This window comes from Dromaius novaehollandiae, chromosome 1 (assembly GCF_036370855.1).
Source record: "Dromaius novaehollandiae isolate bDroNov1 chromosome 1, bDroNov1.hap1, whole genome shotgun sequence".
Classification (NCBI taxonomy): Eukaryota; Metazoa; Chordata; class Aves; order Casuariiformes; family Dromaiidae; genus Dromaius; species Dromaius novaehollandiae.
Genome location: NC_088098.1, coordinates 159559845 through 159583790, shown reverse-complemented (window position 1 = coordinate 159583790; position 23946 = coordinate 159559845). Strand labels below are relative to the sequence as shown.

The 23946-nt window shown below is 37.5% G+C and overlaps 1 protein-coding gene and 1 long non-coding RNA gene across 2 annotated transcripts; both read left to right on the top strand.

Moving 5' to 3' along the window:
- Positions 1 to 1730: 1730 nt before the first annotated feature.
- LOC112996222 (protein-lysine methyltransferase METTL21E-like) lies at positions 1731 to 20031 on the top strand. The gene is made up of 5 exons (XM_064506692.1): positions 1731 to 1754; positions 2530 to 2641; positions 15563 to 15720; positions 18329 to 18446; positions 19361 to 20031. Exons 1-5 carry the CDS (start codon positions 1731 to 1733, stop codon positions 19783 to 19785), a joined length of 837 nt encoding a protein of 278 aa, XP_064362762.1. The 3' UTR covers positions 19786 to 20031.
- A 998-nt stretch (positions 20032 to 21029) lies between these two features.
- On the top strand, positions 21030 to 21975 carry LOC135330045 (uncharacterized). Its single transcript, XR_010391807.1, has 2 exons — positions 21030 to 21748; positions 21860 to 21975. It is a non-coding gene; the product is annotated as an uncharacterized LOC135330045 (long non-coding RNA).
- Positions 21976 to 23946: the final 1971 nt, after the last annotated feature.

Genomic DNA, 23946 nt, shown 5'->3' with positions numbered 1-23946 from the left:
TTCCCCTCTAGTTAGCCTTCCTTCCCTGCCTGCCCTCACTTTAGTATCATCTGTGCACATTTTGGTATTAACAGTACAGGATCAGCTTTCTGGAAAACATATTTACCTACTAGATAGATTACAGTCTAAATAAAGGAAGTCTTACAGATACCTGTATCTACTTCCAATAGCAGTAACTGATTGGAAACTGCTGAGAGATTATACATCTTGGATATAGAAAAGAGGGGTGATATGTATATGCACGTTGACAGCTGTTTCATGAATTAAATATTTGACTGTAATTCTAATGTGAGCATGCATTTATATATCCTTGTCACGGATATACCCCTTTGTGCAAAGGAAGAATTCTTTGTCTCTGAAGATTTGGGGGGTTTTTTGGCTGTTCAGTTACTTTTGAATAACAATGAGAAGTTACTAAAACTGTGCGGCTACCTTATTTTTGTGGAAAATATTCCAAAATTGTTTACTTTTCTTTGCTTCGGAGTTCTCTTGACTAGATACCTACTGCTGTTTTGAAATCTTCTCTTCCCTTATGTAAGGGTATTGGGTTCTCTGGGAGACACGGTATGTTGTATCTACTTTGTGTTCACGCTGCAGCTGTCAAGATTTCTTATTCCTTCTGCTGTGGGGATGTTGGCAATATGTGACACACACTTAGAGCTTTTCTGTCTGGGACTGCTGGAAACTAACTGGGAGGAAAGGAGCTAGCAAAGAAAATTTTTTTGTTTGTTTTTGAACATCATTTTTGGAAAGCTAAAAGAAGATTTTCAGGTAATGTTAACTGAAATACAGTAAATGTGAGTTGCTGCAGTATTTCAATTGCCTGTGTTTTCAAAGTGTTCTCTTAACCTGCTTTGCATCCTTTATTTTAAAGACCGTAAATCAATAACTGAACTGTTGTGTACTTATGTTTTTAGTTACTTGTAGTATTATCAAATTAATATTTTAAAGTCAGGCAGGTTGTTGTGTAGTTCAGTGTACCTCCTAGGGTATTTTTAGAAGGAAAAAAAAAATGTATAGGAGCAAAATACAAAGGTTTTTTCCTTTAGAATGATTTTATAGTGCAACCTTATCTGTTCTTTATGCAAAGGGACTTATTATTAAGCCAGTATTTTTATCTTCTAATCAGAAGAAAATTTGTCTGTTTTGCACTTCTGAGGTAGGGGATGAATGTATGTAACATTTACTGTTTCATGTTCAATAGTTTATAATGCTACTTGGTATTCTGAAGATAGATACAAATAGATACAAAGATTTTGAATTCCATTGAATCTATCTTTTCTGTTCCCCCACATAATAGTGTTACTATTGGTAAATTCATAGAAAGACATAGATACAATAGCACTATTTTTACTTTATGTGTTATATAACATGTAGAAGCCCAGTAAGCCATTTTTCACCTTCACATAGGTTAATGACTTTTGGCACTATGGTGATATGGTTAAACCTGTATGTGTAGGATAAAGTCAGAGTATGGTATTTCCTCTGTAAGAAGACAGGATTAGTCTATACTATACACTTTGTTTATCCTTGGGTCTTCAGAAGTAAAGGCTTTGCCTACTGTCTAAGGCTTCGCATTGTGAGTAATTTTTTATGATATTCAGCCTATATTTTTATTTTCAATGTTTTTTTCCTTTTCTATCCATTGCCTTATTTAATTGCTTCCCCATTGGGTGATTAGACATCTATAAACTATTAGCTCTATGCTGCCTTTAACTATTCTTGCACAAATGGTCAAATTTCTGAATAAGAGTGTAAGAGTATTAAAAATTATCAGAGTATTGATAATTTTTGTTATTCTGCAATCTCAGTATTTTTCTGATTGTAAAATGTCAAGAACTTGAGAGAATTGATTGTCTATCTACTTTTCTACAGACAGGTGAAAATACCATCGTTCTTTTTTGCTATGATATTGTACTGCAACTTTTTGTATAAATTTTGTGCTTTGTCATTCTTTCAGCGTTACTTTCTTCTACTAAATATGCATGTTCTGAGTCTATTTATATAGACACATGCACATTCTGTGCTCTGTAGAATGTCTGTAATTCCTGCTTCTTTCTTAATCTCGTGTGCAAATTTTACTAATAGGTTATTTCCTTCCTTTCCAAGCTAATTAATTCAAATAGGATTAGAGCCTTTTGGTGTGAGTTTTCTTCTTCAGACATTTGATGGTATCTTTGCTTTCAATCAATTATAAATCTACCAATCTTCATTTGAATCAGTTCTAATTTTAAAACTTCATAGAATAGTTTTAAACAGTTACCAAAAAAAATTTTTTTTTAATCTACTTTTTTTTTCCCCTCTTGGGGACTTGAACAGTTAAACTGGCTTGAGATTTTCTTAGGCAGTCTGCTGTTATGGTTCTGTTATGCTCTGAATACTGAGTGATTTTTATGTGTCTCTAGGTCTCTCATTATTTATTACTAATATGAATAAATTATAGCATAATAAATGTAAAAATAACTTTTTTCTTTGAGAAGTGTTATGTGACAAAAACTAGAAGTAAAGTCGTTTTGTTCCTTTTACCAGGTAAGCAGGCTTGTGTTTCTCTGTGGTGTTCTCTGGCACAGTATGGATTTGACATCATCACAACATAATCATCCGCATAATGAATGGATAAGAAAATTAGAAGGCCAAGAAGGTAAAGAGTTTATTATCCACCATATTTTTTGTTACATTTCAGAAAATTATGAATAAAAGGAACAAAGGTGCCTTACTGCCAATGCTCTATCTTCTCATTCATTTTTCCTGAAGAATTCTGCTTATGGCATTTATACAGAAAATACAACAGATAGCGCTGTTGTAGTATTCTAGCTATGTAGCAAATTTCTGCTGTGCCAGCATACTTTGGTCCTGGCAGTTTCCTACCAGTGTTTGGCATCTTGCCTCCGGCTATTTGCCCATGAATGCTTCCAAGGAATGAAGCTGTGACTATGATCAAGCTATTCAGAAGACATTTCTGTGTGGGGTGTCAGTTGGACAAAAATCAGCTGTTACCAGCTTGGTTCTGTCTAGACAGCCTCAAACTTAATTCTCAAATACCTTCATCAACAGCTGTTCGCAGCTTCCTCTCTTAAGCGAGTCCATGGCTGCGTATCTTTCAAGGATCATCAGGAGCGATTTCCATTTTTAGGCATAACCAGGTTTTAGGGCAAGTTATGTGTATTGTTTTGAGGTGGGGTTTGGTTATGTTCTACATACAGCTGAATATGAAGGAAGTTTTCCAAGTTTTTTTTTTTTTTAATTTCATATTTTAAAATCTCAGCTGATTTGTGGTCCATTTTGGCCCCTGGCTTTTGGGGTTATGCTTTTTGAGGGAGGTCTGGGCTGGTTGTACTTCACCACTTTTTCAGCAATGCAAGGTGGCCCTGAGTGCTCTTGACAGAGATAGTGTTGACTCGTGCTCTTGTGTGCATGCACGCTCTCTCTCTTTCACAGCTGCTTGCTCTTGGCCTGTGAGTAACTTGCTTTTGCTCTTTGGTCTCAAACATTAAGGAAGAGATCTAAAATCTTCTGACAGTGTGGAATCCTTAGAAAAAATTTATATATTTTTTTCTTCGAGGGAGAGAAAAGTGGAGTTTTGGGGATGACTGCAATATATAAAACAGTTATTCTCTTACTGAAAACTTTTTATTTGCCTTTTTTTTGAGTGACACATGCATTCTATGAAGTAGCACATCTAAATATACTTAGCAGAATTTTTCTTGGAAAAGAGTCTTTTCTTTTGAATAATGACAGTATTAAAGAATGGATATAACTGAACTGAATAGAATGAAATAGAACATGGTGTATTAAGAGATTTCCACATTCCCTGACTATTAAAGTGTCTGTAAAATGGGGTGGGAGTGGGGGTATTAAGCTTTAAAAAAAGAGAAAACCTTGACTTATAACCAAAATGGAGAGTAAGTTTTATAGTAGTAGTATGTAATCAGAGGCCTGAGATTATAATGTAAATAAAGATGAAAATCATGCTTCTAGAGAAAAAAAGTGGAGAATCTTCCTTATTTGGAACCTTTATAAAGTTGGTCTACAGGATAGGTATATTCACATGTAATATATACACTTTGCATAAACCCATTGTATTTAGGAATTCTAACTGTCTAGCACTGTAAGTTTTGAAATAATTTCACTTGAAAAGTTTGATAATAGTAGAAGTGATTTGAATGACAGAGATGCAATTTAAAAAATTACTCTAAAATATTAATTTTCTCAGAACAGCTACTTCATGTACAAAAAAATTAAAAGCCATGTGTATCACACCTGAAAAGCTGGGGGGAGAGAGAGAAAAACAAGTTCTTCCAGAAAATTTCTGTTGTCTTTTGGAGGGTTTTTTGTTTGCTTTTTCCTGAGTCTTCGTATTTTTTGCAACAGGAATCCTAAGAAAATAAAGTACACACAATTGATGACCATCTCTGGAAAGTTGATGTTGCACAAGAAGACGGCTCATAGGGATTGATATAGATTGCATTTCTGCAAAGCACTGTTTAAATGCCTTAATCTTGAGATTTTATTTAATGCAATTCCCTTTCCTATTGTGTAATTTTGACTAGAACGAAGAGCTTGAGCTGATCCTATGCTATAAATGAGGCATGACTATTAGGGGAAGAAATATGCAGAAGCATAACTATTAAAGATAAAACTACTAAAGACTGAAATATTAATAACTTATGTATTCTATAATACACAAGAGGGCTGAGTTAAAGTTGTATAGGCATTTCTATGCTTCTGCAAGCTTGGCTTTCTAATACTGGTGTTTTCTTCATGCAGGATCTAGGGAAGGGAGGAGTCTGTAAATTCTTAAGCTTTGGAATTAGGAATGTAAATGGAATTCTAGCACATTAGATCAACGTATGCTAAATCAGTCAGCAGGGCAGAATCTTTAGATCAGCTGCAGCTGCCAGCAGATTGAAGGAGGTGATCATTCCCCTCTACTCAGCACTAGAAAGCCACATCTGGAGTACTGTGTCCAGTTCTGGGCTCCCCAGTACAAAAGAAACACGGGCTTACTGGAGAGACTCCAGTGAAAGGCCACAAAGAGGATGAAGGGACTGGAGCATCTCTCATGTGAGGAAAGGCTGAGAGAGCTGGGGCTGCTCAGCCTGGAGAAGAGAAGGCTTAGGGGGGATCTTACCAGTGTTAATAAATAGCTAATGGGAGTGAACAAGACAGAGCCAGACTCTCTTCAGTGGCAGGACAAGAGGCAATGAGCACAAACTTAAACATAGAAAATTCTATCTGAACATGAGAAAACACTTTTTCACTGTGAGAGTGGTTGAACAGGTTGTCCAGAGAGATTGTGGAGTCCCCTGTCCTTGGAGATGCTCAAAACCTGGCTGGTCACAGCCCCAAGCAACCTGTTATAGCTGACCCTGCTTGAGTAGGGGGATTGGACCAGAGGATCTCCAGAGGTCCCTTCCAGCCTCAACTATTTTGTGGTTCTGTGAAACATATTCCACTTGGCTAACAAAGTAACTGCATTAATAGCAATAGTAGGCTGTTCCCTTCTGTGTCTCGCAACACTAGTTTAACGGGATGAAGAGATATGAATGAAAAATGGGATATATTGACAGTTTCACAGTTTCATCTGACACCAGGCTTTGGGTTATTAAATTCCATGCCAAGCTGTGGAGGGAAGGGCACTAAACCTTCTGCACAGGGACTTACCTGGTCTACCCCCTCTGCCTGTGCCTCCCTTATTCTTATTCTTTTCCTCTACCCTGTTCATTAAAGTTCATTAACTTTATCTACCCAGTCTCAATCTATTATTCCACCTCAGTTTCTCAGCAAGTTCTGCTCCAAACTCTTTATATTCACTATCTCCACTTTCCTTCCCAGCTAGGTTCTGTTTTCTTAATTTAGAACTTGTTCTTGCTCATGGTTCCTGTTACTATTAGTTCCCAATTTACAGATAGGTCTTCACAAAGTCTGATCTTTCCTGATGTCTTTATCCTGTCGATTCTCCATTATGCCTGCATCATTAGATGTCTCTTCTCTCCTCTTTCCACTCATAATTTCTCTTTATCACTCACTTTTACTGTCTTTGGCTAAACTTTTCTCAGCTCAGACTCTACCACTCCCTTCTTCCTTTCTTGGGATGCTGAATTTCTTTTACACATTTGCCTTATTTGGATTCACCTCAGAACAATTTTGTCTCCAAGACAAGAGGAGGAGAGCATGTTTGCAAAACATACTTGTCCTTGGCACTTCAGTGTCTCACTTCACTTGGTCAGGGCCCAGTTTTTAATCCATAAATATCTGAGAAAATGCCGACCTGGTAATCTTCACATATCTTCCAGCATTTTATAAGGGATACACTCCCTCTCCTCCCCCTGCTTGACAGATGTCCTCACTGATGGCACTTACTCCCATAATTTCAAGTCTCTGGGTGAAGTCCAGAAAGATGTCTTAAATGGGACAGAGTTGGAACTAAGGCAAGTGAGAAGCAGCCTAAGATATTCAGCTTAGAAGATGGAGTGAGTTACTGTCTTGTTCCTATTTCTTGGGTTACTAATAAAGACCCTTTTTATTTTCTCCCCTTCCTACTGACCCTTCTCTGTTGACCTCAAAGACTATATGATATAAAATATAACAAACATTCTGGGACCAGAAAATAGAGCCTAAGATTGCTTCTTTCCAACTCAGTGCCCAGTTCATAGTTTTCCTTCCTTGCTGGCTCTTCTTGGCTTTCCTTATGGCTCACCTGTAATGGTGGTGGAAGGGAGAAGATGCACCTGACCACATGATTCTGTAGAATGGCTAGAACCACCCTGAGGATGCGAGAGTTGTGTAGTTGAATCACTCTGAGGAAAATCTAGAACCTAATTTCTCAATTTTCTGGATGAATGCTTAAAATGCTGAACCATTCTCTAAACAGTGGACTTTGCTATTAACAGTGCTGGTAAAAAAGGAACCTATTTATCGTATGTATAAATGACTATTTTGCTATATCTTCCCACCACCTGCCTTCTCTTCTTTCACCTTCTTCTTTTCCTGTTTCTTAGGCTTGAATTATGCTTCTATCTTTAAGAAAGAAGTCTATTACATTAATTCTTATCTCAAAAGCATTAAATAATAAAATACCCTCTTAAGAGCAGTATGTTTGCCTTAGTGAGCTACGTTTTTGTCTTCACTACAGGATTCACCTGAAATACTGGAACTCAAATTCTGTTCCTCTTAGGTGACAAGCTGTCTCCAAATTGAAAGAGACTAAAAGAGCTAATGTGGAATAAGACTTGAGTATAACCGACTTTGAGTGACTAGAACTAAATTACACCTTCACAGCAAATCAGAACACACTTAAAAATATCTTCTCTCTAAATTCATACTTTGACTATCTTGTAGCAACTTATCTCTGAGTTTGTTTGGAAGTGGCAGCATTCAAAATAGTATAGGAAACATTAGCTGTGGTACTTCGAACTAACATTTCGCTGCTCCTTTTCTCTCCCTGAAACAAGTAAACCCACTTTTGCTGAAGGCATTACTAAACTTGAATGAAAACTTCTTGTGTATGGATAGAACAGAAGTTGGAGGCAAAGCTCAAGTAATCATAGCATGGATTAACTCTATAGAGAAGTCTGTAGTATGATTCTCCCTTTCAGCCACGTGCCTATCTTTTCCGTTTTAACATCTTTCCTCTTGTCTTTGGTTTCTCCACTGCAGTAGGTGCATTTCAACAATAAATGAAATATTTCTCAACTGCCACGAGAAAAAGTGGCATGTTTTCATGGACTGATGTTGTCAGATAAATTTCTGATCCTTTCCTCAAAGAAAAGTTTTAGAAGTCCAAAATTATTGATAGGGGAAAATTGGTAGGGGTTTTTGGAGTCCCTCCCATTCCATTTGCCATGGTACCTAGAGTGCCCTGGTATGATTATAAGGAAGTAGGAACCTTCAACTGTACAAAGCCGTCTTGACCAGGCAGGGTAAGAAAGGTGGAAGTTTAGACTAGGCATGGCTTACAGTGTCTAAGTTATGCATCCAGATCCTCCCTGTCCATCAAGAAATTGGTCGTCAGCCCCTTGTACATTAGACTATCCAACTTAAGAATGCAGCCTGCTTTTGTAGTCAAAGGGAAGTTATTTAGTTTTCTTTAACAATTAAATTGCTGCTGATCCTGGACCTGCAGCTGTTTTCCACAAGAGAAAAATATGATTGAGTAAGAAGGGAAGTACTTGCCACATTTGGATTGATTGTGCTCATGAGATAGTCTGACTACAATGCTTTTATTTTCAGTCTTCTAATGGTTTTGGATGAGCAGTGGTTTGGATGGGGCTGGGAACTGAGTGGTGTGAATTTCAAATTGAAAATGCACCTCTAAAACCTCCATAAATCCATAGATTGTATGCTGTGAACATATCCTCACTCCTCTTCTTGTCTCCTCATACTCTGAGCTAAGTGCATTTTGTCTCTTGGCTGAGATGTGGCTGTCCATGGGTGGCACGGTTCTGTCTTTCTGCATTTCAAAGTATAAAGTTTCAAGCATTATATTACACTGACATAGTATCTCAGATTAATCGATATAATATACCTTGCCTTTGCCATCACTTCATCAGGCTTAGCTTGAAATTAATGTACTAGAATGTCTATACTCTGTTACACGGCCATTTCTCCCTTTGTAGGTAAGGATGAAGCCAGGGGAAATTAATCATTTAGTTTAGGTAAGTGAATTTTCTGGAACAGTGCTTTGCTTTATATTCTTAGAAAGGTGTAGATTACCTCTGACTTCTGGAAAGTCAAGGGCATGGCTAAAGTTCCCTCCTAACTCCTTCCTTCAAGGGTCCTTAGGCTGTGGTAAGGACAAATGGGTGGAATGAAATGAAGATGCTAATCTGATGCTCCCCAAAATGTGGGGAATATTCTGTGATTCAGTATTACGTGTTTCCATGGAACCATCTGTAATGCTTTCAGGACCAGGGCTCTGATCCTGAGATACTAGTAGCTCAGTAAAAATGATGAGGCTTCAGAGTCCCTTAGCATTGGGGCCTAATACAGATTTGAGTAGAGTTCATCTGAGCCTTTGCAAACACTCAGCTGAAATCACAGGGCTACCTTTTCAATGTAATAATGTAACTCTTCTCTGGTCATCTCTTACAGTCACAGAACTAACTGCAGATCTGTGCCTGTACTGATATTTCTGCAGCTATCTGCTTGGAGTTGGGCCTTACCATGTCCTGCTGGAATTGAGTTTGCTGATTTTCTTACTAGTGACTTATTTTGTGAGTGTATGTCCCCAGGCTTAACCCACAGGTCCAATGGTATTTATCACTTGTGAGCTTTAATTTTGGGAAGCTGTAACCAGAACAGTGATTGTAATGGTCAAACAACTATCTTAAATAAAAATATTGTCCGTTCACCACAATAGATAGAGAACTAAGATAAAGAGAGGAGAAAAATATTATAAAGGAACAGAGCACTTTTTAATTTAGAGCCTTACCACCTTCTTTTGGCAGCTGAACAGCTGTCCCAAAAGAAATTAAGTTCTGGAAAGAGAAAGTCTCTTTTTACAGCTCATCTTTTGGCTTTTCTGTTCACAGCATTTTAGCCCTTTTTGAAAAAAAAAAAGGGGGGGGTTCTGTCACCTGTGTGAAGATCAGAAGTACAGTCTTCACAGATGAGATCACAAAATGAAATAACATTATGAATAACAGCAACTGAGGTGCCTATATTACAAGTCATTACTTCTTGCCTGCTTTTCACACTTCCCTATTAAACCCAATCACCTGCTGTAGAGCACCCGCATGTCAGTCACACTGTCAGCCCATAGGGGTTAGGGGATTAGGAGAGAGATGAAATTGTTGATTGACTATTTCAATCTGTTACTGAAAGAGAGTAATACAATTGCATTAACTAGATGAAAGCACGACTGTGTTTAAAAAATGCATGAGAATATTTTTCAAACAAAATGTTAAAAATTGCTTGTCTTTTTGCTCCCCTCCTCCTTCCCAAACAAAAACATGTCCCCACACTAAGGCCTCTGTGTTTGTGAAAATGGAAAGTTTGAAGAGTCCACTTCAGAGTTACCTGAAAGGATTTTTTTAGTCACTGGAAAACACATTCAAGATAAGGCTTACTCTGTTTAAGTCATCCACCAGTAACTGTGCTTTTTGAGAGAAGCTGAAAAGAAAGAGAATTTCTGTGAACTGTGCAACCAAAGGAATTACAAATGAGGTGATGTAAATAACTGTCTTTTATATTATTTTTGAAATTTATTTTTGAAATTTAAGTAATTGCAGGATAAATATATAGACTATGTCTTGAATTTTTATTTTGAATGACTCCAGTTCTGTGTGTTCAGATTAGAGAGTTCTGAAGAAGTCTGTTGATAGTGAATTATTAGTACTTAATCTCATGTATTACTCAAATCAGTATGTCAGTGTGGGTAGTCCTCCTTGTTCGTCAAACTCGCAAAGGCAGTTGCTGAGAAGTCTCAGAGACACCCTGTAGATCTTCACAACTGTTGATACCTGGTTGTTACAATATTTGTAAGTACAGGCTTAAATGGTGAATTTGAAGTCTTAACTCTACAGGTGAGAGAGTATACTGCTTCTGAAGGGAGAATGTGTTGCTATAGGGCTGAACTTTGCCAGGTCAAGTTCGTGCTGGAGGCTTGGATTTCATTACTTTTGCCAGTTGGAAAAGATCCATTAAAGTAGACAGAGTAGACAGTTGGGTCTTATTTCATTTGCGTGCACTCTTATCACCTTGGGCTGTGACACCATTTGACCTTAAAAAATTAAGTAGGATCAGGTCAGTACTTGGAAGAGAGTATTCTGTAATTTTTTCTTGTAAACTGTTTTAGTAAATCACTGGGTGAGATTATGGCTTCTGAATTATTGCTGTCCTGATCCATTAGCAAAGTACAGGATATTTTGCTACTGTCTGTGGTGAAAATGGATGGCTAGTATATTCTTTATAGCTTCCATGTGGAAGGATCATTTAACTTCCTTTTTTGGCCACATTCTAATTAGGTATTTAAACAATGTTATCAATATTCTTTTTGAATTTTAATTCATACTCTTTGTCTTTACTACTTTTCCTGCAATTTATGTGCTGTTTAATAGTGCCCATCTTTCTTCTCTCTTTATTCAATTAAGAGCCCATTAATGTAGGGAATATTATTAGTTATGCAGTAAGAGAGATTTAACATATGCTAATAACTGATGGAAGATACCCAACTGAATTTTAAGGCTACTGCTTCCTGACTGAGCAGTATACTACCAAAGTGGATGTTATGTGACAATTAATGTAAACAGAACAGCTCATCACGTAGCATATTTAGAAACAGGTAGTGTTTCTACTAATTCCAAGCAAAAGTGTCCAAATCAGCTCAGCGTAAGGCCCGTTCTCATGATTTCCTTCATTATTAATGATTCTGTAATTACTAGCTTGTTAGTTTCTGACTTGGTCTGTCTCCTTTATTTTCCTTCTCCCTTGCTTTCTTCACTTGAAGGACTTCATCTCCATCTCAGAAGAACTCGTCCTTTTTCTTCAGGTTTTGTGCTAATATAAAACATTTCATGTGACATTCAGATGTATCAGCAAAATCCTCTAGTTCCCTATACAGGATCCTACAGTTTGTCACACATTTTTATAACTAACCTGCCACTAACTTAAGAACTCCAGTCTTCCACATGATTTAGTATGTCTCTTTGGAAAACTGTGTTCACGTTTTAGTTGTAATAATGATATTTGCTGTGCCTTTGGGAATGATGTTCATGCTGTTTTCATAATGATGTGGTTGATACACTGCGAGATTATTTGTCAGCAGTATATGACTATCTTGCTCACCCCTGATGTTAGCTGAGAACCAAGGGATTTCAAAGAACATGCTCCAAAGACATTAGACTTTTATGGTAAAAGATAAAAGAAATACCTGAAATATTTCAAGCAACACTATAAGACATTAGGCTATGAGGCAGAAAGTCTGAAGAAACTTACCTAAATTCAAATGCTGTTTCAAGAAGGATTTGGGCATATATAGATGGGAACTTCTGTGTGAATACAAATTCAAGGCCAGAGGAACATGATCCATTTCTCTAGTAGAAAATTATTTCAGTTGCTGTAGGTTAACTGAATAGGATCAAAGTGTCGCATCTTAATCTAAATTAGGTTCTCCATCTGAAACTCCAGTGCTATCTATGTATACCTGCTTACACCAAGAGATGAATAGAACGAAGAAGGTAATTGCATGTTTACACCACTTCTATGCCTCTCCAAATCACAGTAGAAGAAGAATTATGGGGAACCTACCTGATCAGACTCAGGTAAATGACAAGGGGAGGAACCAGTTCTAGTTCTTTAAAGTTTTGCCAGTTTGGTATGGATGCTTGAATAGTATCACTGGAAATGACCCATGTGCACTTCCATTCTTACAGGAATTGAGACCCAAGTCAACCCTCTTCTTCCTTTGTCTGCCCCTATTCTACTGATGAGTCAGCTGTTGCTATCTTAAAATATTAAAATTGTTAAAATCCATTCACTGAGTCATAATTTCAAGAAGTTATCTTCCTGAACAAGAGAATAGGGATTGTAACACACAGATAAATACCTCCAGGAGAATAACTTCCTATCAGAATTTTAAATCTGGTATCAGGAAATTTGAGTTTGAGTGAAATAGCAGAACTTTCCCAACATTTGCAGGTGTTAAAAGAGATTTCGCTTGGATTTTGTTTACTCTGATTATGATTTTCTTGTTGCAGGAAATATTTCCTGTTAGTTTGTTATTTTCTGTTCTGGCTGCTCTGAATGCAGTTAACAAACAATAATTTCTTTCTTTATACAGTGCCAGAAGGAGTTTAGCTATTCTGAATAATAAAAAGCAGAAAATAGAAGAGTGTCTTTTGAGGTACATAGGGAGATTTACGTGGAACCAAGCAAATCTTACTAAAGGTCTACACTCATCATTTTGTCAGATTCTTCTTCAGAATCATTAGTTTCTTCATGCGGATATAATTGCTCATCATGTTTTTGAAGTCAGTCTACTATGTGATGTCCTTGACGAAACAAATGCTCTTCTTGATTCCACAGAATATTAGGGTCTTCTTAAGGAGAAGGAAAAAAAAAAAAACTTCTAAAACTGTTCTGTAAGGTTCTTCAGAAAACCCACCTGAGGGATCACCAAGTGGTGATAAGATAGCCTCCCACTAAGCATTCACGAAAGATGGTTAGTTGTTTCAGGGACTTAAATGGCGTTGCTAATCTGTGGGTTTGGCACTCTTCTTTCAGGGGTGTGGAGAGTTTAGCCTGACTGGGGAGTAGTATTCTTTATGGCCTACAAAATCTCTTAGTGTAGGTACTATGCAACCATTGAGTTGAAAGATGATTGCTAATATAAAAAATAGCTGAGAAATGTGTATTGAACACTAGCGGGATAGCTGCAATGTTTCTAAACTTCCATAGACCTTTTGCCAGAAGCTTTATAAAGTTAAGGCTTAATAAATTAGGGATTTTAATGAAAGTTAGATCAGAAGCAGATGTCAGAGCAGAATCAGTTCAAAAAGGAAGAAGAATCTAGAAAAGTGGTTGTAGTTGAAGGTAATAGAAGGAATGAGCTTTTTGCTTGCACAGCCGGTACTGTTCACAGAACAAGATCAGACTGCTTTAAGCAATCAGAAAATACTAAGAGCAGGCTAGTTCTAGTATGCCTAGAAACAGGATGATAAATTAAATACACTTAGGTTATCTGTAATAAAGCAGCTTCATTTCAATTATTTGAAAATAAAAATGAATTTTGCCCTGGAGCAGCATTTCTCTGGCATTTAGCTTGTGTTTGCACAGAGTTTTCTGCTTGGAGGCACAATATGTGCTTTCCCCAACTTAACATTAGAGCCTTGCAGAAGACGTAGTGGGCTGGCCACATACTGGTATTTCCTAACATCTTAGAGTATCATAATTTCCATGTTGATTTCCATCTTTTCTTTCTGTTAACTTTATAAAATTATATGATTTATATATTTATTTACAGTAATATATGCATTACATTATTTTCAATTTTGCAGTGTCCCATGGTTAGCATTTTGGGTTACCAGATCAATCTTGATATCAACAGAACTAAGACTAAGCATAAACGTTTTTGCTCTTCCTTGTATTTGTTGCCATTCTTTAATTTTATATGATGCTTAGAGTCAGCTGAATTACAAGCTTCAAGCACTGGCTGATGAGCCTGAGCATTTTTCTGATCTCTTTTTGTTTGCTATCATTCTTTCTTTGCTCACCTCTGCTTTTGCTCTGCGGTCCTTCTGTAAGTGGAAAGGGAGAGGGACTTTTTCAATAAGTTATGGCCATAAAAGCACTGAAGCATATGGCAGACTGAATGACAACTATTGAGGCTGTGATATCCTGTAGCTACAGTGATTCCAGGGGGAAGGAAATGTGCAGAATTTTCAGTAGTGCCAACAGCCGCCGTCCAATTACTTTGTGGTTTATGTGAATTTACTAAAGGATGGTAGACCAATGCTTTTATGCTGATGAGAGAGCATTTGCTTTCATTTATAGGCATTGGGGACTGCAGTTTCTGTGTTATGTAATACGCAGGCCTTGATATCTGTGATTTGGATGGTAATCACAGACTTGAAATAGAAACTCTGCTTTGGAAAAGATGGTAACCCAGTTGTCTAAATCTCTCAAATGCTTTCTAGGGGATGTAGCTTGTAAACATGTTTTGCTTTAGCTAATTTGCCAAGAGTTTGTAATTGGCTGTGAGAGCAAATTTCCTATGAAAACTTGGAATGAATCTGAACTTTGCTAAGAAAATGCTCTGGAGATATTCACTTATCTGTTTCATCACAACATTGTGGTGCAGCTTTGTGTGATGATGGCAAAACTGAAACTGTCTTTGTATTCAGTTAAAAACAAATGAATCTTCTCCTTTAGAAGAATTATCATGGATTATGTTAGTCATCATAAATATCCTTTGCATAGCAACAAGGATGGTATTCAGGGTATCAATCCAACTGGAAAGAATCCCTTTTTCTCTGCTCTGTTGGAGTGGGCGGATAAGCTTTCCTAACAACACTAGTGCATTCTCTCCTGTCTGTCATAATTTGCATTGCTAGGATCTGTTTCACAAGTTTTGTGACAGATTTATAAATGATATTGCAATTCCTTTGTTTACTGTCAAAAAGAACCATAATGTGTAGAAAGTGAACAATAAAAGGATATGGGAAATAATAAAAAACCCCAAGCACGTAAGACCATGAAAATGAACAGTATGGCAGCTGTTCTCAAAGTGAAAGAGAACTTAAAAATTTTCCTTTGGGTTGCAGGAAAGGAAAGCAAGATATGGTAACATGCTACTCATTTTCTTTACTTTTTCTGAACTTGGCTTCTTCAGCAAAACAGGAAAGAAATTACTTTGTGTAGTCACAAACTGAAAAATTAAAATTCAGGAGACTTCCTGTGTATCATGGTAACTGTTAATGGTAAAATGCAATTTCATTCACAGACATAATTCAAATTCTTGCTTCCATACCAGGTTTTTAATACAAATTGGTAGTTTCATTATCAGCCCACTCAGCTTTTGTGTTTTTATAAGTTGTTTGACCTCTTATACTTTCGCTTCCAGGGGAAAAAGAAGATGAACAGATAGTTGCAGAAATCATGAGACGGCGTTTTTTTCCTGCTGTTATAACTCATAAGGCCTGGGAAGGCTTTCATTTTGCTGGCCATGAGATAAGAATTACAGAAGCCACTGACTGTTACGGGGCAGTAGTCTGGCCATCGGTACAATATTTATGCTTTTTTTTTTTTTTTTTTTTTTTTAGTTTCTGAGTCTTCTAGCACTTTTAATTTATTTTGCATGATAATATGTTCTGTTGGATGTTGTAAAGACACAAGATGACTTTCTAAATTTTCTCTGTCTCCAGTCTATAAACAGCAAACCTGTATTTAGCCTGATTTCCTGTGGGTTCCTGGTTCTCAAAGCTTAGATAATCTCTCTTGTTTATTCCCCCTTTCCCCTCCTCTCCCACCAATAAATTTTGATCCTATTATCCAATTACAAGCAAATTTTGAAGGAAAGATGGCAGTCTCAAGATGATTACATTTCTGTACATTTTATAAATACAGATGGCTGTATAGCAGGCAGATACAGATTGTGGAAATAGTTATGATATGATCTCAGCAGGTTTTACCCCTGAGAGAATCTATTCAGTCTACTTATGTAAGAAACACATTAACCTTGTAAATACCCAGTCATGGGAAAAGGTTCAGTTGGAGCTCTCAATTCCTAAACAGCAAGCAATCTATGTGACAGAGATCCCTTGTATTCAGGAAATATCACTCATGGCTCTGGATATATGAACTATTAACATCCACCATAGGAAGAGCCTTTTTCAAGGTTTTGAGTCTGTGCAGTGATGCAGCTATTTGAGTGTTCGGGAGCTGTTAAGTAAGAGTGAAAGAAAGTGATGTGGTCCGGGTTGTGCCATGAGGCACCATTGACTCTTGTGGCATTTGGAGAACACCACTGAAATAGAGTGATCCCCAGGAGCTCCTACATGGAGAGGACTAAAATCCAAGAGGCTCCATTTCTGTCCCAACAGTGTTAGCCTGGCAGGGTTTTGCCAGTTAAGAAATATGGCCATAGTTAAGCTGAGGAGAAATAGCATATTTCCCTGCTTTGAACTCCAAACACTTTTTCCTTCTCTTAGCTGACCTGGGCAAGTCCTTTATACTATATCTCTTAGCAGCCTCAGTGCACTTCTTCAAGCAAAGTTTGGATGATTGCCAGTTCTTCTCACAAAATCATGGGCTGTACTGAAAAGCATAATTTCTCTGGAAGGATTTAGCCAGTTCTGCTATGAAAGGAAGACAGCCCCTCTGTGTCTCTTTGTATTCTCCATCTGGCAGTACTTGAACTCCTCTGATAAATGTCAACCAGATTTGTCAAGAGGGCAGAAGCTTTAAGGAAAACAAACTTTATGCCTGTTTCATGGAAAGGAAACCAGGTTCCAAAGATTCAGTGATTTAACTCATAGAACTTTGATCCTGCCAGCTGGTTTCTACAGCTGAATATGGCAAGACTCGGAGGAAAGACCTTATAGAAACATATGGAACTAAGAGAAAATCTTAGTATACAGTGTTTAAAAAGTCAGTCAAGCACCAGGCACAAATCTTTAGAAACCTAGGCTTAATTAGTCCTCATGCTCACAGAGCTACTTCTATGATGTAAAAATATTCCAAGTATTTGGTACACTTCTATATCAAAACTTTGTTGAGTAGGAGATGTTTGCGAGTTCACGTAAAAGATCTTTCTCTTTTTACTCTGAGTTGAGTAGCAAACAAAACTTTGATTGAGTTTCTAGTACGTATTGGATAAACATCCCTTCTGTTCCTTTCTCTTTCTTTCTCAATCTGTTAAAAGTAAAACTAAGAGTATAATTTTGCTGTTCCAAACTGAGACACCGATAATTGTCTTTCCAAGTGGTCATCCATATTGCAAAAGGATGTGGCAACCATCATACATATTTGTTAATGGAGACAATATAATTTTCTATGCAGACTGGCATTTGGCTTTTACTAAGTCTTGGAAATAGTATGAGAGATAAGCTGGAAACTATCATTGCAAGAGGAATGGAACTAGCAATTTTTATTTCGACAGTGAACTAAAGTATAATTCAGAATACACCAGTCTGTGGACAGCCATCTGGTCAGTATTAAGACAGGACAGAGAAGCTTAAGAAGTTTCTTGATCTTGATCAGCGTATAAATGCATACATAAGGAGACAATTGTAGAGGACTCTTTGTGGTTTTGTTTGCTAAAAAGGTTTGTTATGCTTACCAAGGTAAGCCTACAGAAACTGCAAACAAGCAAACTGAAGTGAAAGTAAAGAGGTAAAACTGTTGGTCCCTTTTGAATCATTACTATAATTAACTATTCTTATAAATAATTAATTATTGAAAGAGATTAACATGGATTGTGGTTGATTGTCTTGCACAAGCAGTTCTTACATAAAGATGTCTTTGTGAAGGACACATTTTAACTCAGCCAGAAGTAAGTGCAGTTATATGCTGGAATTGCTGACTGGAATTTTCTGGCTCATGTTACACAGTGTGACAGATTAGATAATTGCAGTGGTTCCTTCTGTATGTAATGCTTCCAAGTATATACTGAGGCATGTTGTGGCATTTATTTTGTCAGCCTGCAGAGCTTAAAGATCATAGGGAGCTGTGATCCTTTCAGGACAGCATTTGAATTAATATTGCTCATTTGAACAGATGGGAAGTTACAAAAAAATTTTTTGCATGCTTATAAATGACAATGCTTATTTAGTGAGAGGTTTTATTTCATTTATTTGTTCAGTATGTTCATGGATTCCCTCCTCTACAGGCTCTTGTTCTGTGTTATTTTTTGGAAACTCATTCTAAACAATACAATTTTGTTGACAAAAATGTGATTGAAATTGGAGCTGGAACGGGGTTGGTCTCCATAGTAGCCAGTCTACTTGGTGAGTACATATCATTGCTCTTATGCTCTTAGAAACCTCTACAAGATGAATACTGGATGACATAGGAAGCGACTCAGTTCCTCAGACAGAGCTGCTTGAAAGCTGTTAAGAGAAAGAAAAAGTGAATTCTGAAAGGCTTCTTTGGAAAAAGGCTTTCTCTGTAAAATTGTGAAGGTATTTGTGCAATAAAGGAGGTTCCAGTAGATGAAGCTGCTGTTAAGTGTTAAATAGGGGATCAAAATAAGAAACTAGTGGCCTGAGAGGAATGTCAGTGGCAACTACAAGAAGTCAGATTCAGGGAAAATGACTTCTTCCATTGACCAAATAGCTCTGGGATGCCAACTTGCTTCCTTTCCACATGTGTTCAGCCTTTTCTCTTTTAGCAATTGATCCTTGAGTTTTCTGCTATCAGCACTGTCTATTCTGTTTTCTCTCACGATAGCCTGCTCTTTCTCAAGAGTAATCCAAACCAGTAACTTCTGCATTTTAACAAAATTTTAACACTCTGTAGTCTGAGAAAGCTTCTTGCTGTGTGAAAAGGCAGGAACCTGAAACAATGCTTAAATCTCATGCTGACTTTTTGGAGTCAATATTCCTTGGTTCGTAATTTCTCATGGTACTCTTAACCAGTGTGCTATCTGGATGCAGTAAACATTTGATCCTATCCCCTCCTGCTTCATTTAGATGACAATCTGTAGAGTTCACTATCTTTAAATGTGATTCTTTATCTGGGAACCAAATATTAATTTTAAGCGCAATGACTAAGAGCTACTGGGAGCTTTTACAATGCTCTGTTCCCCTCAGTGAGATCTGTCCGGTAAAATCAGTTCCCTGGGTGGTGGCTTTTGTGAGTGGGATTTTGCTCAAGTCTTGAAGTGCATTCAAAGATTACATTTGTTTTCTCCCTGTCACAGGTGCACGTGTGACTGCCACTGATTTGCCAGAACTATTGGGAAACCTTCAGCACAATGTTCTCCAAAATACAAAATTGAAATGCAAGCACCAGCCTTGTGCTAAGGAATTGTCTTGGGGAATTGATCTGGAAAAGAACTTTCCTAGAACTTCATGTCACTTTGACTACATTATGGCTGCTGACGTAGTTTATCACCATCCCTTCTTAGATGAACTCCTCCTAACTTTTGATCACTTGTGCAAGAATGACACTGTTATTCTCTGGGCTATGAAATTTAGATTGGACAAAGAGAACCAATTTGTGGGCAGATTTCAGGCATTGTTTGACTTGGAAGTAATTTTCAATTTCCCTAGTTTAAACATAACCTTGTATAAAGCAATGAGGAAAAACCAGATGAAAATCAGACACTCCAAACTGGCTGTCTGAAAGAGAGACACATGAGGGTGACAGTTTCAGCTGTCAATAGCTTTTTAACAAGTTCCATGTTAGTAGCTGCTTAAACCAGCATGAATGGCATTTCTAGAGACAGCTAAAACAAAGCATCAGATTTCTAGTATATTCCTAAAGAATTCCTGAATTCAATTTGCTGATAGTTTTATACATAGAAATGTGTCTTTTATGTGCAAAACTGACGACATTAATAACTTTCACAAGTCTTACTATTATCATTAAGGTATGTGTAATGTGTATTTCATAGCTTTCAATTGCAGCTTTTAACAGTGCCTGATAAGATCAGCCAATCATTTGAAACTTAAGACTCTGGTAAATCTTTTGATTTAAAAGTTGTGTTGTCAAATCTGATCTTTCCCTGTTCCCACCACAGTGTGTAAATCCTTTCTTTAAATGGATATGCTAGGACACTAAACTAACTTCACAAAAATAGTGGCAAGTATACCGTCATCATAAAGAGACAGAATATGTAATAGGTATCTCCTTGATTTAATGATTGTGCTCTCTATCCCTTCCACTTATTTGGATTCAGGTATTCTACCACAGGCAACCACACACGAGAGGCAACAGGGAACCAACTGTCCTGTTGCTTGACAAAGGTCTTGAATAAAAATAGTATAAGGTATCGCCAACTCCCCTTTCAAAGATCTTAAATTCTTGGAGGGCTACCCCTCCAAAAATAGGCCATTATCTGGCCCTCAGAGCACAACAATGTAATAACAACAATAGGACAATAACCATCAAGAGAAGCATGTCACACTGCTGGCTGGTGGTAACTGGAGGTAGAAAGCCAAACCAACAAGACTCTGTGTCATTGCCATAGATAGACTCATGTTTTTTGATGGGCAAGCAAAATATTTTTTCTCCTATTCATTTGATGCTGCATGCTCCTGTCTTTAGTAATAAAATTAACATGATTGAAGCCAGTCAGAGAACTTTTCCAGGGGAAGACTGGTAAAATGATTCTTCTGACACCCTACATTTTCTGACTTAATTTATAGTTATGTGTGTGAGAGTATCTCCAGACCTTTGTAGGCTAGAGAAGCGAATGCAGCTCAAGTGCTAAAGTCCATGCAGAGCTTTACCCCATCTACTGTAGCAGGCAGTTGTTCAGGTAATACAAGGGCTCTGTGGTCTTTCAGTCTTTGCCTTTTTTTACTCCCCTTTATACTACCTCCAGGAGTTTTTTATATATTGTCAAATTCGATCACTTTTTTTTTTTTTTTTTTTTAGTGGTGATGGCTTCAAGAACATACTAGTATTTGTAACACTTGTTGCTTGTTATTTATTTACTTTGCAGCCTGGCAAAAGTATGGGGCAGAACTATGCTAAATGGGTAAAGGGACTGAAACGTGCTCTTACTCCCAACCTGGCATTTGGTCTGCTAGGACAGTGGTTTCCAGCATCAGAGATGAAGTGGTGCACAGAGTAGAGTCCAAGCTGAGAAGCTCTTCTAGTGAGGAACTGGTGATCCCCCATGTGAAAGGAGGTAGTGAGAAAATTCTGGTGGGAGGACACAGGAGGATGTGGCAGGAAGGGTCTGGAGGTGGAGGAAGAACTGTGAAGAAGATGTAGCTGTAGTGAGAAGGTGAGGTGGAGGAGGAGAAAGAGAAGAGGGGCAACAGTGAGGCTGGTTTCAGAAAGACTGGGAACCATAGCAAGACGGTATGCCATCTCTCTTATTACTGAACTTTAAGGGGCCACCCTCCGAAAGCCAGAAGAAGATGACTCTGCAGTAACATTACAGCAATTAGTAAGTCTTAGTCCAGAGCAGCAGAATGAGAAGAAAGGAAGCAAAACATATTGTGCTCTCTGGATCTCCTGATGGCAGATCGTGTGCAAGATTTTGGCTGGCTGGATTAGAAGCTTATTACAGTTTTCAGGAAGTTATTAAAGAAAATCTTCCCGTCTCATCAATTAGTTTTCTGTGACAACATTTGTAAGTAGCAATAACATCTTAGATCAAACAGTATAATTAGAAAATTGGACTATACCAAATGGTATAAGATAATACCTCTACTTACATATTTTATTCTGCTTATGTCCTCAGATTACTACAGCTTCGGAAAAACACAACTCCAGCAGGAATACAACTTTTTTTCTGTCATCCTTTATGTAATAGAGACAGTTCAGAGTTTGAACAAATAAACATTTGTGTGTCTACCATTTCCAGATTTTGTCTCCTCCTTCCTCTGAACTCACTTGCAGCCGTCAAATCCACTGCAATTGTAACTGTAATCCTTGCATCTCAAAGGGCATCCTTGCTTACACATGCTCCATGGATAAATGGATCGATACTATAATTTAATGAGTAACAAATAAGAAGGCTCTTAACACACCAAAATCCACCAGTGAAAATATCTTTTGAACTGCAGAATGATTCAGGCAAAAGAAAAGAAAGAAGACTAGAGCAAGGTAGTAAAATGCAAATACTTTTGAATAGCTGTTCTGCTGATTAGTCCTTCTGTCACGGCTGCTGGCTGTTGATGTGCTGAGCTACCACTGGTCAACAGGAGACCTGTTTGTAGAGCGGATTCAGGATTGGGCCCAGCAGCCTGTTAATGTTTATGTTAATATTTACTGTAATGTGACATTATTCCTCTTTCCCACAAGTCTGTCTAGCAACGCTGTGTGAAATTTCCTCGGAAAGCTCTAGCGACTGGCTGCTCTATTGTGTAGCGACCTTTTGTCCTCTGTTATGATTGGCAGTTTATTAGCCATGGCCAATGGGAGGTTGGAGGTTATATATGGCATTTGTCTATAGAATTTATTTCTGTTCTTTGAGAACAGGTCTCTCAGAAGAATATCAAGTATTACTGACTCTCAGAGTCAGCCATAATTTTAATAACCACTTATTTATTCTTTGTTCCAATATTTCAAAAACAAATCAAGTTGTCATTTGGTGCATTAGGTCAGTAAAACACATGGCATTTGCATCTAACTGATTTATATCAGCACTTTGGTCCAAATATCTTTTGGAAATAACTATAAAGCTGGTAGCATTTTGAAACGCAGAGCGAAAAAACAGTCTGATAAATTTGTGGGTAAAAGAGCTCCACCTATGAGAAATGCTAGAGGCCACATAAGCATATACATGCTGCGTCTTCTGAACTCCTTCACTTTTCAAGATCCCCTGTTTTTTGGGTACTAAATGCACTATTTCATCAGATGATTATGTTATATCTACACACATGGCAGCTAGAGTTTTCCTTGTTCACCTAATGCTGACTAGTGGCTGTACAACATCTAATATACTGTAGAAGCCCAGCCTGAGAAATGCAACTGCCAAGAAATAGTCAAATAACTACCCATGGCACAAAGGACAATTGACTAACAAACAGCCTATATTAGATGTTGCACAGTCACTAGTCAGCCTTAGGTGAACGAGAAAGACTCTAGCCGCCATGCATGTCCTTCTTAATGGTGACTGATGTTAAAGATCCACTGAATGTGTCAGTAGATATAACACCCTTTGAACTTAGGAAACCTGAAAAATATGGTATTTTTGTCCACTTTTAGCCACTGATACTACACTGGCAATTGTGAGGTGATCTCAGACAAATTCAGTAAGATAGATGATGTCAAGATGTCATTGCTTGGTATGTGCACTTTAGAAATTGATACCTTAATTCTTATAATAGCTCTGTGATGTAAAGGAAATAATATTGTTGGACATGAGTAAAACAAGGAGGGAACTGAGCTAAATGTCAAGTGATTTCACAACAGTCACACTGCAAAAGCCAACATGAAAGTTCTTCCACAGTGAAAATAATATTTCGTGTACCTACATTATCAGAGTTTGCTCACATTAAGGGAAGGTTTAGATTAATTTTATTAGTTCTTATAAAATAATTTTCCATGCCTCTCTGTAAATAAATAATTAAAAAGTGATTATAAGCACTCAGGAATAGACAAGAAGAAAATCTCAAATTTCCCTTTCACGTAGTTATGTCAAAATACCTTACCGCACATAGACTGTATTGGCTATTGTGGAATTTCATGGAATCATGCAGATTGGAAGGAACCTCTGAAGTTTATCTAGTCCTATCTCCTGCTCAAACCAAGGCTAGCTTCAAAGGTTTGAAGAGGTTGCTTAGGTTCCCCAGCTGACATATGAAAATCTCCAAGGATGGAGAT

What these genes read in the sequence shown, in the direction of transcription:
- LOC112996222 (XM_064506692.1), top strand. Translation starts at nt 1,731, where the DNA reads ATGGTCAAATTTCTGAATAAGAGT. An exon ending in TCAAATTTCTGAATAAGAGT is followed by an intron (nt 1,755 to 2,529) that starts GTAAGAGTATTA and finishes TCCTTTTACCAG; the next exon opens with GTAAGCAGGCTTGTGTTTCT. An exon ending in GGGCAGTAGTCTGGCCATCG is followed by an intron (nt 15,721 to 18,328) that starts GTACAATATTTA and finishes CCTCCTCTACAG; the next exon opens with GCTCTTGTTCTGTGTTATTT.